This window comes from Pan troglodytes, chromosome 12, assembly GCF_028858775.2.
Source record: "Pan troglodytes isolate AG18354 chromosome 12, NHGRI_mPanTro3-v2.0_pri, whole genome shotgun sequence".
NCBI classification, from domain to species: Eukaryota; Metazoa; Chordata; class Mammalia; order Primates; family Hominidae; genus Pan; species Pan troglodytes.
In genome coordinates, this window is record NC_072410.2 from 13,449,141 (window position 1) to 13,462,354 (window position 13,214).

Sequence of the window (13,214 nt, forward strand, 5' to 3'; positions counted from 1 at the left end):
GCAGAAAGTCCCCTGGAGTCTTCAGCTGAGAGCTGATCAGGGCATTCATATGAGGGAACTATCCAGCACTGGGGAAAGAACTGCCCACAAGGAGAAGGCAGAGCAATCTCTGAGCTCACATACAGCCAGGAATAGTTTTCATTTCCAACTTCCAGAGTGGAAGCCTCATAAGTCATGGGGCATGGAGTAGAGGTTATAGCCTCAGCAGTAAAGAAATTAGCCCCACATGAAAGGCTTCCCTGGCTCTGCCTAACAAAGCCTCAAAGCGAGCCTCAAAAACACCAAACTGAGTCTAAGCAACTTAACAAAAATCAAAGCTCAAGAACATCTGTAGGAATGCCAAGATGTCCAATACCCCAAACAGTAAAATTCACAAAGTCAGTAACCAGCTGAAAATTACCAGGCATGCAAAGAAAAAGGAGGGTGCCTCAGAAGCATCACATAGCTCCATAAGCCCATGCAGCCTCTAGTTCATAGGCAAGATTAAGAGTCGGAGGTGTTCCAACCCCGTCTCAGGTGGGGGTGCATAAAGTCAACTGGGAATTGAGAACTAGAGCCCCCATCCTTCCATCCCTCTCCCACTGCCTATGTGGTTCTTGGCATGCTGGGTTTCTCTTAGAGAAGCTGAGGGGGTCTTTGGAAGGAGGAGGGAAGGCAGAGACCAGGACAGTGAATATGAGCCAGCTCCCTGACCCAGAGTGCAAGCCGGTGGGTGAACCCACCCGGACCACAGGATCAGACAGGTCTGGAGGTGCTGAGGAGGAGACAGGAGCCTCAGTTCAGCACCTGGGATACTTCCCTTGTGGCTCTCATTAGAAGCCACACCCTTCCTCTCTTCCTCCCTGAACACATCCTGCCTGGCCCAGGCAAGGGCTGAAAATCCACAAGACCAAGGTAAAATGGCAAATCCAACCACGGCAGAGCTGCTCACTACTTTGAGGTAGTGCAGAACGCGGAGTGTGCACAATTAACAACAATGCCCGAGCTATCCGCTCCCAGTGAGAGCTGTCGTTGTGCCTTTAAGTCATCACCAAACGTCTCAACAGCATACTTAAGAGGCAGAGGTTCAAAATAATAGCCTCTCTTTGTAAAAGATAAAGTGACAAGGAGGCACCGGTGCTACAGGAGCAGGAGGAACTGAGCTTGATGTTGCTGCATCAACCAAGGCTTAGAACCCAGTGGTCTGATGATGCACGCTATCATCATTGTGCTGAAGATAAGCACTCTCAAACGGAAAATGGCCATCAGCAGGAACTGCTGCTATTTTTCTGGGTATTATATTATTTCGCTAAATAAAGATTTTCATTTTGGCTGCCATTATTTTTTCCAGGATCTATAAACAGCATTCCATCCACAATTTGCCCGAACACCACACCATATTAATTCAACAACCAACTAAGGCACAAGCATCCTGACATCAGACAGAGGCTTGGGTCTGGCGTCACAGAGTCTGAATCTTCTGCCCCCTCCAGCTCTGCTTCTTCCCCGGATCCTGGGGTTATCCTACCACAGCCACTGATGCTATGGCCTGTTTCTGGGTTAGCAGACACTGGGATGACTAGGAGGCTCATCAGCAGCAGCTGGGCCCCACCTCCACCTCTCATCTGTGACCCATTGCTCACCACGTGCTCCAGCATCTCCCCACACAGACCAACGCCCCGCTGGCCCACGGAGGTCCAGCACCCTCAGGCTTCACACTTCTTATTAGCCAAGTGGAGAGGAGTGTGCACCCATCACATGCCCCTGAAAAGCTGCTCAATTAGAAAGAGACAATCAATGGAAAACGCCAAGAATAAACAGTTACAGCTCTAATTGAATTCTAGACCTTCCCCCAGGGAAAGGCACCTACTTTTTCAGCCCAAGCCAAATCCAAAGGCAGCAAAATAGCCTGGACTCTGAGCGGCTCTCTGTTCCTTCCTAAGCAGACCTGTCTGGGGTATGTGCTGGCTGCCGGGACAGGTGCTCCACACCCCATCTCTGTCTGTCCTCACGTTGCAGACTAGGGTCTATCTAGGCACAGGATGGTCACTGTTCACAATGGAAACTTGGGGGAACAAAAGAAGGGGTTCCTCCTCCCCGCCCTTTACTGTCAGAGATGCTGAGATGCTGGCTGTCTCTAAGGATCCTTGGGATGCCACCACATGCACGTGTGGGGTGAGGGCATGAGGGTCTACCTAGGTGACCACTCACGCACACACCAGCAACACAGGGAGCAGCCAATTTCTGAATATCCTATTGAGGATAAGTAAAGCACTATCTCTGGGGGGTCTTTTTCAGTTGGTTCCTTGAGAACTGGGTCTCCCCATTACTCTACCTGGACAACCGATGTTGTCAACGTGGAGGCAGAGCTTGACACTTGTGTCTACTGTCTTTCATCATTTTTTTGAACTATTTTTGGATCAGGATCCTGGCCCCATGGAGAGGTTTTCCTCGCAGACAAGAGTCACTGGCGTATTTGCTAACATGCCTTCTAAGTCTCCATGCAAGCCACCCACCCAGGCTCTGTGTGAGCAGCCAGAGGCAGCCTGTGTCCCGCCCCCAAGTCTCTCCAACCCGAGCTGCTTCCTTTCCTGACAATGCTCCTTAAAGACAGCTTCCAAGACGGCTGCCTCTCCTAAGCATCCACACCCTGGACCTGTGTCCTGGTATTGTTGACATCATCCAACTGCAAACCTCACCCAGGCAGGAAACTGCCCTGCCTTCAAACCCATTCAGCTAACCAGGCCAAATGTGTTCAGTGCTCAGGAATGACACAATGATCTTCAATCAACACAGGAATGGACCGAGGAGCAGCTTTCACTCCACAGACATTTACACCACCACCACCAGCACAGGACAGTGCTCTCTGCCCACCCCAGCCAGCCCAGCCTGTGTGTTCTTATCTTCTCTATGCCTCATGGCTAGCCCATGACATCTGCCACTGCCGTTTGAAGGGAGAAACTGAGGCTCAGGAAGGTAAAGGGGGTGACCACAGGCCATGCCCCCAATGTGCAGGTGATGTAGGACAAGCTGGGCCCAGCCAGGTCTGCTCTGAAGCCTGCATCGCCCTGAACTGCCCATGGGTTGCTCATGGTCCTGCCATCAGGGCCTATGAGGAATGGGCCCTGTTCTCAACAGCCGAGGGCTGGGCCGAGGCCTGACTCCAAGCAGGTCAACTTGGACCCTGTGCAAAAAGAGAGGGGGGCTGCAGGGGTGCTCAGCCCCGGCACTCATGCCACAGAGAGGGCAGAACTCTGGATGACGGAGTCCCTCGCCTGCCATCCTCCTGTGAGTTCACTCTGCCCTGGCCCACTGGGAAGGAGGAATTCCTCAGACTGGCTCATCCTCACTCCCCTTAGAACAAGCGCCTTCTGAAATTCTGAAAAACCTCAAGGGCTAAAGACCCAGAAGGAAGGCCCGGTGGAGTGTTTGGATTTAGTTCTTGTCCCATCCGCTAGACTAGAGTTCCAGAGGGTGAGAGGCCAGGCCCACTCCTCTCTGTGCCCCTGAGTGGACACTGGGGCAGGGTCAGCCTAGGCTCCTGGCAAGGGGTGCTGTCCAGCTGGCATCTGATGAACAGGTGTCAGGGAGACGTGCCCTGGGTCCTGGCATGGGGACGGCCGCAGGAGAGTTTCTCACATCCTTTTGCAAAACGATGGGCGAAAAGGACAAGGAGGCAGGTTCCAGGGCATGGGACGGTGGCTGGAGCCATGGGAAGAGGAGCTGGGCAGGGAGTGAGGTATCTCCGGTGAGCACAGCACAGATGGGGTCAGTGCCCAGGGGCAGCAAGCCCAGCTCATGGGTGAATGCCTGTGGCAGGTGGGTGCCAGGGGCTGTGGAGAGAGGATTATTTCTATAGAACAGCAGAGGGAAATGTACGTAGGTCCAGGGCAGGGTCCACCTCCTCTGAAAGCAGCTGAAGCAGTGCAAGGCCAGGCTGGCTCCAGGCCAGCTGTGTGCCCTTCAGCTCACTGTGCCACTGGCAGGCCCTGGTGGAGACACAACCACGGAGGGAGAGCACTGTGCAGGGCACACTCTCGTTTACTTTGTGAGGTCCACCGTGGGCTTAGCTTCATGGCCTGAGCGGCGCTGATGGGAAGGTGAGGCCAGGTGAGGCCAGGCGAGGTGAGAGTCCCTCGGTGAACCCCATAGGGCAGCTGTGCACTGGGTAGAACCCTGCCAGGTGCCTGCAGATCCCGGCTGGAGCGGCTGTGGAGGAGACCTTCGTGCAATCCAAGCTTATGTGAGCATGAAAGAAGATATCCTCTTAGTGTGAGGTGACGGGTCTGCTACATTCCTTCATGCACCAGGGGACAAGCATCACCGGGACTGTGCCGGCTGCCTGTGCAGTAGCCCAAGATGGAAGCTCCAGGCTCCCTCCTGGCACGCGGGTCTGACTCTCTCAGGAACCCTGCAAACACCCAAGTTCCCACCTCAAATGCCTGTGCGGCCTCCCAGAGGGAAGCAGTTTCGGCCAAACCAGGACTTTCCGATCCACCAGGATCCATGTGGTGTGTGGCGTGCAAGCAGTCAGTACATAAAGAATGAAAAGTCTCAGGAAACACCTGTTCAGGCTGGTCTTCAGTGGCTGCTGAGAGTCCGGGGGCCTGTATCAGAGCTGAGGCTGCCAGGCTATGGGTGTGTGGCATGGAGCCCAGTACTGCATGGGCAGCCATCTCAGAAAGGGGCAAGAGGGGCAGTGGGGCCCCCTGCCCAAGGATGCTTGGGAGGAGGTCTGTGTCTCTGAGCCTGAAGGACAGTCCAGGGCTTCCTATCCAGGTGGGTGGAAGGGGCTGTGCCCAAGAGTGGAGGCAGAACCTGTGAGTGGGTGTGGGGGCAGGTGGGGCTATGGAGCTCTGCTCATGGCCCTGAGGGAGGAGGGCTTTAAGGTGGCTTTTCAGACCCACAGGCAGTCATGCTGCAGGAAGGCACAGATGCGGCTGACTCCCCAGTTTGTCTCTGAGTGTGCCTGTGGAACCAGGAAGAGATGACAGAGAGCCTGCTGGACTGGGTCTCGGGCCTGCACCTGCTTGCGGACTCCCAATGGTGCCTGACAGCTTCTTCCAGAGGAGGGGCTGAGGGGCCCAACGCAGCCTTCAGCCACCTCCGCTACTGTCAGCTGCCTTGGTAAGATCTTACCTGTCCTTTAAGATTTGCTCTTAGCTTTTGAAATTGCAGTTAGAAGTGTGTAAAGCTTAACTGGACACCATTTTACAGCAGCATAATCTGTGCAGCTCTCCCGAGATCAGGACACGAAACCTTTCTGCAGCCCAGAACCTCCTTACCTCTTCCAGTCAGAATCCCCAAGGTCACTACTGCTCTGACTTCTGTCACAACAGAGGAGTTCTGTCTGCTTTTGAACTTCCTAAAAAAACCCATACGGCATTTACTTTTATGTCTGGCTTCTTTCAAAAATTTGACTTGGAGATTTGCCTATGCCCTTAAAGCCATTACTCTTTTGTTCACATGCATGGTGGGAGAGCGTTCCATTGTATGGATATACTGCATTGTCCTCAGCCATCCCACTGTTGATGGACACTTGAGTGGTATGCTGTTTAGGGCCGTGGTAATGAACTTTCCATGAACATTCATGTATATGTTGGGTATCCCAGTAAGATTCTGCCTGGAGAAAAAAGTTTGGCCAGCTACAAATGTCCGAGAGCTCAGATTTCTGACTTCTGGACGACATTGTAAGTGGTATTCGTGCATTAAGTTCTTTGGTCTTAAGCACCAGGACAGAAAAGCTAAAGCAAATGTGCAAATACATGGAAACTTGCAAAGTGTTGAGGGCAGATGTGAATCTTACAGGAGAGTGTGTGTGTGTGAATTATCTGCCATTTCTGTGGGAGGGCCTCAGATGGCCTGGGCAGCACATTCAAACTAAATGTGCGAGAACCACTGGTCCCGAATATTTGAGGAAGAGGGGAGGAAATGAGAGATGAGGCTGCAAAATAGACTATGGACTAACTGCAAAGGGCTTTGAATGCTAAGCTAAAGCATTTGGACTTTATCCTGCAGGCAACGGGGAATTGACAGATGTTTTAAACAAACATCTTTAAGTATCTGCACACTGTGTGGTAGGTGTGGCAAAGCTGGCCGTGTCACCTGTGGGCTTTCGGTGCCAACTCTGAAGCCCTTAAGTGTGTCAGGCAGGGGGGACACATGGAGCCCAGCACTGAGCTGAGTAAACTGCAGTTCATTAGCCAGAGACAGTGGAGAGGCAGGAGATGGTGTGAGAGCAGGAGAGTGAAGGGCTGGCTGAGTCTAGGGCCAAGAGGCCCGCGCTCAAACCTTGGTTCTGCCACTCCTCGGCTGTGGGATCTTGAGAATGCTACGTAACCTTTCTGCACCTCTGTTTGCTCATCTGTAAAGCAGGGCCATTCATGGTTTTCATATGCCAGTGTTGCTGAGAAGATTAAATGAGCAGGTACTTCCAAGTGTCTGGCACACAACAAGCACTCAGGAAGCATTCACTGAAGCCACTCTTATGGGACGACGCTGGTGGTTACAGCATGAAAGCATGTGGTCAGCTCACCAATGTGCACATGTGGCCTTGCACTGACAAATGGCAGACACACACGCCATAGGCAAATACTCCTACATACACACACAGCCCCAGGCTAGCAGGTGTTTTAAAGACACACGTGTTAAGATGCTTTCTGCACAGCAGCTACCCTAAACGTACTCACTAGAAACCTGGTGCTTTAGTTACAGAAAAGGGAAAGGAAATTAGTAGGTCTGGAATTAGCCTCAAAACACCTTTGCTGTGGTGCCTCTCAGGCAGAAGAGTTGCCCAATAACCCTGAGTCCAAGGAGGACTTTGCAGATGGCCAGCAACGGTTCCTTCCAATCCGTGTGCAGTGGGAAGGGAAAATGCTGCCTTGGGACGGGTTCTTCCCCTCTGGTGCTCATGAGAAAAGAGCAGCAGCACTTGGGGGAGTTTGAGAAGCATGGGTGCCAGGCGCAGGGGTCCCTTGAGAAAACGGGGAAGGTGCACAAGGGGGCCCTGCTGCCACTGCCCACGTGGTGAGATGATTTGCAGCCAGGCCTGGGACCAGCCACTCAAAACTGGCCAAGGCAGTGCTCACAGCACTGACCCCATGAGGTGAATCAAAGCCCACACACAGCAGCTCTCTGGCCAGAGGCTATTGTGGAGGATCCTCTTTCTCTCTTAGAAAAGGGGCTTCAAGGTCAGGTGACCCCACTGTAGTGAAACAAGGGTGGGCAAGAAGGAGCCAAGTGTGGGAGGGCGGCACGGTCTTACCTCCACGTACAGGAGCGGGAAGATCCCGATCTTGTCTCCCAGCATGCCTTCCGCCCAGTTCTCATCCACTCTCCTGAGCACCGTCAGAATCTCATCCTGCAGTTCCGGGTCCACCGTGGACACAAGCATATGGACACACACACAATGAAAAAGGAAACAAGACACTGGTTAGTACTGTGGAGGCTCGGAAGAGATTCCAAGGAATGAGTTCAAGAAGAGTGCATTATCCATTCAGGTATCTGACATCTTCACCCAGGAGCACCCTCTCTTTCTTTCTTTTTGTTTGGAGGGAGGGGTGGAGTCTCGCTCTGCCACCCAGGCTGGAGTGCAGTGGCGCAATCTCTGCTCACTGCAGCCTCCGCCTCCTGGGTTCAAGCGATTCTCCTGCCTCAGCCTTCCAAGTAGCTGGGATTACAGGCGTGTGCCACCACACCCAGCTAATTTTTGTATTTTTTGGTAGAGATGGTGTTTTGCCATGTTGCCCAGGCTGGTTTTGAACTCCTGAGCTCAGGCAATCTGCCCGCCTTGGCCTCCCAAAGTGCTGGGATTACAGGTGTGAGCCACCGAACCCAGCCAGCACCCTCTCTGACACTATTGATTATAGCTGCAAAGAGCCCTATATGGGAAAGCCTGGCAATGTACCACAGAGTTAGGGCTTTAAAATGCAACTCCTATTATTTATTTAATGAAATAAAAATATTTGGAATAAAAATAAATTCAGCTAAGTAGAAAAGGCTTTAAGATTCTGGCTTCATCCAAGAACAAAAAAAAACTCAGTCCAACTACATTTATTTAGAGTCATGGGCACATAAAGCTTTCAATAACCCTCTTCAATTCTTTGGAATATTAAACAATACCAAGTATAAATGCACAAAGTGGAAACAGATGGAAGGAGAAAGGAAGAGGCAGGCAGCAAGGAGGAAAGGCGGGCTTTTGGGGGGGGTTGAGACTGGGAGATGGGCAGTCATCGAGGAAGGAAATACTCAGGACACTGTCACAGGTACCAAGAGACACAGAGACGAACGGCAGGGCGGGTGAGAAAGAGGAAGAGGACGGAGGAGAGATGGGGACTCACAGTGGGACGTGACCAGAGAGGAGCCCTGGGGGAAGGAGAAAACAGCTGTAACAAGTGTCAAGAGAGACAGACAGCCGGGCGCGGTGGCTCACGCCTGTAATCACAGCACTTTGGGAGGCCGAGGCGGGTGATCACCTGAGATCAGGAGTTTGAGACCAGCCTGACCAACATGGTGAAACTCAGTCTCTACTAAAAAGACAAAAATAAGCCAGGCATGGTGGCAGGCACCTGTAGTCCCAGCTACTTGGGAGTCTGAGGCAGGAGAATCGCTTGAACCCAGGAGGCAGAGGTTGCAGTGAGCCGAGATCGTACCTCTGCACTCCAGCCAGGGTGACAGAGTGAGACTCCATATTAAAAAAGAAAAAAAAAAAAAAGAGAAAGAGACAGAGACAGAGACCACCACAGCAATGGCCTGGGCAAGACGGGTGTCACTCCAAGGGGCCTTTGGCGAACCTCTGTTCCCTTCTCCAGAACCATCCCTCCTTCGGCAGTCAGATGCATCATGGAACGCCCCAAGGCCTGTCAGCCTAAACTGCCCCCGTTATTTGTTCTCTGCTAGACCACCGGCGAACCTCTGTTCCCTTCTCCAGAACCATCCCTCCTTCGGCAGTCAGGTGCATCATGGAACGCCCCAAGGCCTGTCAGCCTAAACTGCTCCCGTTATTTGTTCTCTCTTAGACCAGCTGGCCCATGTGTGACTTTAACAGGCTAAGGAGGAGATGGCCAAGAGATGGCCTCATGGAGAAGCCCCTCAGAGCTGAGTGTACCACCCGCCTTTCCAAGGAGCCTCTGATGCTGTAACACAAAGCAGCAATTCGGGACTTACAGGCCTCTTTTGGGGTCAGAGGGAGAGATGTTTTAGGCTGGTGGGGTCCAAGAAATCATCAGAGAAACTGCTTCACCGGGAGCGGAGGGGGCCGTAGGGTTTGGTGTCCATCTGAGTTGAGGCAGCATTGATCTAACAGAGCTGGACAGCCCATCTGGGATCACACAGAAGGAGGGCAGGCTGGGCTCTGTGCTGGGAAGCTCCTCCCATGCCTCTTCCAAACCGCCCTCTCCCAGGAGAACAAGTAGAGCGTGGGGGCCACCAGAGGCAATCACACCCCTCACTTTCCCCATCCTCTCCCCCAACCCCCGGCTTCAAAAACACCCAAACCAAAAAGATTTATGACTTTACAATGCCACTTTTTCCAACTGACATTATAGGCCAGAAAAACGTAAAGAGCATTCTAAGAGCATCATATCACTTCACACAGCCCAAAAGTCAGCCTCAGGTCTGGGGGCATTTAGCAGAGCGTCCCTCCAGCAACGCTCAGCGTTGAGTGTGCGGGGCTTTTCTTTCTTTTCTTTTTCTTTTTTTAGACGGAGTCTTGTGCTGTCGCCAGACTGGAGTGCAATGGCCCAATCTCAGCTCACTGCAACCTCCACCTCCTGGGTTCAAGTGATTCCCCTGCCTCAGCCTCTCGAGTAGCTGGGACTACAGGTGCTCACCACCACGCCCGGCTAATTTTTTTTTTTTTTTTTTTTTTTAAGAAGAGACGGGGTTTCACCATGTTGGCCAGGATGGTCTCGATCCCCTGACCTCGTGATCTGCCCACCTCGGCCTCCCAAAGTGCTGGGATTATAGGCGTGAGCCATCATGCCCGGCCGAGTGTGGGAGGGCTTTTCTAAACACCACGAGGGCACTAGAGTGGAGCCCTGGCTTGGGGGAGGTGCCCACAGAATGCTCCGGAAATCTGTGCCTGACCTGCCTCTCAAGCTCACCACCAGTAGAGGCCCAAGGCATGATTGGCCCAGCTCAGATCAGCCTAAGGGCCTAAGGCTTCGCTGATCACATAAAGGGAGAGATAACCAAAGGCTTCCCACACATCAGAGCTGTCACAACAGTAAAATATCACAAGATAGAAGTTTAATTTTATAAAAATTAAAAACAAAAAGAAGAAAATGCCAGATTAATTTTGTTTCTTTCATTCTTTCTTTTTCTTTTTTTTTTTTTAAAGAAAATACCATGATATCCACACTGGTATCTAACATTGGTCTAGAAATTAGAGCCAAATAAATAGAAAAATAAGACAAGAAGTATAAATATTAGAAAGAAAGGTATATAATTTTCTACCTAGAAAAATTAGAAGCAAGTGAATATTAGAATAAGAATTTGAGGAAGGCTGCCAATTTTAGGATAAATACATAAAAATCATTGGCTTTCTCATATACAAGCAATAATCAGTTAGAAAATGTTACTAAAATTGGCCAATCATTAAAAAAATAAAATTAGTTCTCTAATCCACTGTATATGCCAAAATTCATTCCATAAGGATTAAACTTGAATGTCCAAGAAGAAAATATGAATAGATGTTTAATCTTGAACTGGGGAATGTATTTCAAGGTATGATAACAAAGATTTGGCTACAGCAAAACTAAATACTCAATGTTAAAAATAGCAGAAACAAAACAAAAAGGCAAATAAACAGAAAAATACTTGCAGGATACATGAGAGACAAAGGCTTAATGTCTTTACTGTATAAAGACTTAAAAAAACAGTGGAAAGGCAGACAAATACCTTAAGAGAAAAATAGGCCAAGGCCAAAAGTCAGAGAACTCATGAAAGAAGAAAAACAAATTTCCATTAAACATATTTTAAAATGGCATACCTGGCTAATATTCAAAGAAACACAGTTTTAAACAGGAAGATTCCCCTTTTGTTCCTTTGCCTGTCAAATTAGCAATGAGAAACATAAACCCAACTCACAGTGGTGGCCAGTATGCATGGAACAGGCACTTTCCCATTTTTGGTGGGGATATAAATGTAGGGCAGGCAGTTCGGTGATTCCTATCAAATATCAAAGCCTTGGAAGCCTGTGCACCCTCCGAGCTACAAATAGCCACTCCTAGGAACTCTGTTCTAAGAAAAATCAAGTGTGCAGAAAGATTTGTTACTGAAGACATTCATTACAGTGTTTGTTAAACTAGAGAAAAACTAGAGACAAATGCAAAGAAAAAGGGGACTGGTTAAATAAATTACAGTATTGTGCATTCAATGGAATACACTCGGTCATTAAAAATGATACAGGAGAGAAATAATGGAAATTAAAAGAGAAATGTTAATATTAAATTCAAAAAACAGGCCAGGCACAGTGGCTCATGCCTGTAATCCCAGCACTTTGGGAGTCCGAGGTCGGTGGATCACCTGAGGTCAGGAGTTCAAGACTAGCCTGGCCGACATGGTGAAACCCCGTTTCTATTAAAAATACAAAAATTATCCAGGCATGAGGCCATGTGCCTGTAGTCCCAGCTATTTGTGAGGCTGAGACAGGAGAATTGCTTGAACCCGGGAGGCAGAGGTTGCAGTAAGCTGAGATTATACCACTGCACTCCAGCCTGGGTGGCAAGAGCAAGACTCCATCTAAAAATAAAAATAAAAAGTAAAAAATTCAGACAACAGGACGGGCACAGTGGCTTACACCTGTAATCCCAGTTCTTTGGTAGGCCGAAGTAGGCAGATCACTTGAGGCCAGGAGTTCGAGACCAGTCTGGCCAACATGGCAAAACCCTGTCTCTACTAAAAAAAAAAAAAAAAAAATTAGCAGGGCACAGTGGCATATGCCTGTAATCCCAGCTGCTCTGGAGGGTGAGGCATGAGACTCTCTTGAACCAGGAGGTGAAGGTTGCAGTGAACCAAGATCATGCCACTCCACTCCAGCCTGGGTGAGAATGAGACTCTGTCCCAAAAAATAAAATAAAATAAATTCAAAAAACGAATCCCAGTCCTGATCGCTGGTATTTCAGCTTACCTTCCATAAAGCAATCATTAATAAGTTTCTTTTTGTTTATTTATTTATTTGTTTTTGAGACAAGGTCTTGCTCTGTTGCCCAGGCTGGAGTGCAGTGGCACAATCACAGCTCACTGCAGCTTTGACTTTCCAGGCTCAAGTGATCCTCCCTCCTCAGCCTCCTGAGTAGCTGGGACCACAGGCGTGTGCCACCACACGCAGCTAATTTTGTTGATTATTATTTGTAGAGACAAGGTCTCACTATGCTGCCCAGGCTGGTCTCAAACTCCTGGGCTCAAGTGATCCTTCCACCTCAGCCTCCTAAAGTGCTGGGATTACAGGCATGAACCACCATGCCCAGCCATAAAGCTTCTTATATAGCCTTAGAGAAGTACAGAGATATTCTCCTCAAGTATGTATATATGTATACGTGCATAAACATATATATGCACACATACATACATGCCTTTTAGAAAGATATAAATGGTAGTGAACTCACCACACTTTTCTGTATCTTGCTTTTTTCCACTTAATTTAGTCTAAAGATCATTTAGTGACAGTACATATAGATCTTCCTCACTAACTACACAGAGACATTCCATTATATGAATATACTGTAATTTACTTAGTGGACTTGATAGTTATTTTTAAACGAAAAAAGCAAAGTAAGATACAAACCCATTTGCATGGTGCCCATAAAGTGGAATGTCATCATTAATTTTACTATTTTTGGTTAAAAAAATTTAAATATATATATACCTAGAAAAAGTTTGAAAATATATATGCCAAAATTTAAAGAATGGATAACTCTAGGAGATAGAAGAGGTGGAACACTTTTATATTTATTTTTTCTTTCCTATTTTTCAAATAATCTCAGTGAATACCAAGTATTTAATAGTTTCATAACAGAATTGTCTTATATGCCAGAAAACAAATTCAGGAAGAAAGCAAGCAGCATGTAATTTTCTTGTGCTTCTAAATGACATGTATATTTCCACTCTGAAATTTTTTTAAATGTTGAAAAACCAAATATCAAAAATATACTTTTCTTTTGTAAAGAAAGTTGATTTCCAGGCAATGTAACAGTGAAAGGGATGGATACCTGCGATGGCAGGATGATAGTTCA

At 48.8% G+C, this 13,214-nt stretch overlaps 1 protein-coding gene across 2 annotated transcripts in view; it reads right to left on the reverse strand.

The window, feature by feature from the left end:
* The window catches only part of SH3RF3 (SH3 domain containing ring finger 3), a 353,462-nt gene that overhangs the window by 125,422 nt on the left and 214,826 nt on the right, over window positions 1-13,214 (reverse strand). For both annotated transcript variants that reach the window (XM_054678130.2, XM_054678129.2), the window contains one exon: window positions 7,244-7,339. In XM_054678130.2, coding sequence (XP_054534105.1) covers window positions 7,244-7,339 — 96 coding nt within the window. The remainder of the gene's footprint in view (window positions 1-7,243; window positions 7,340-13,214) is intronic.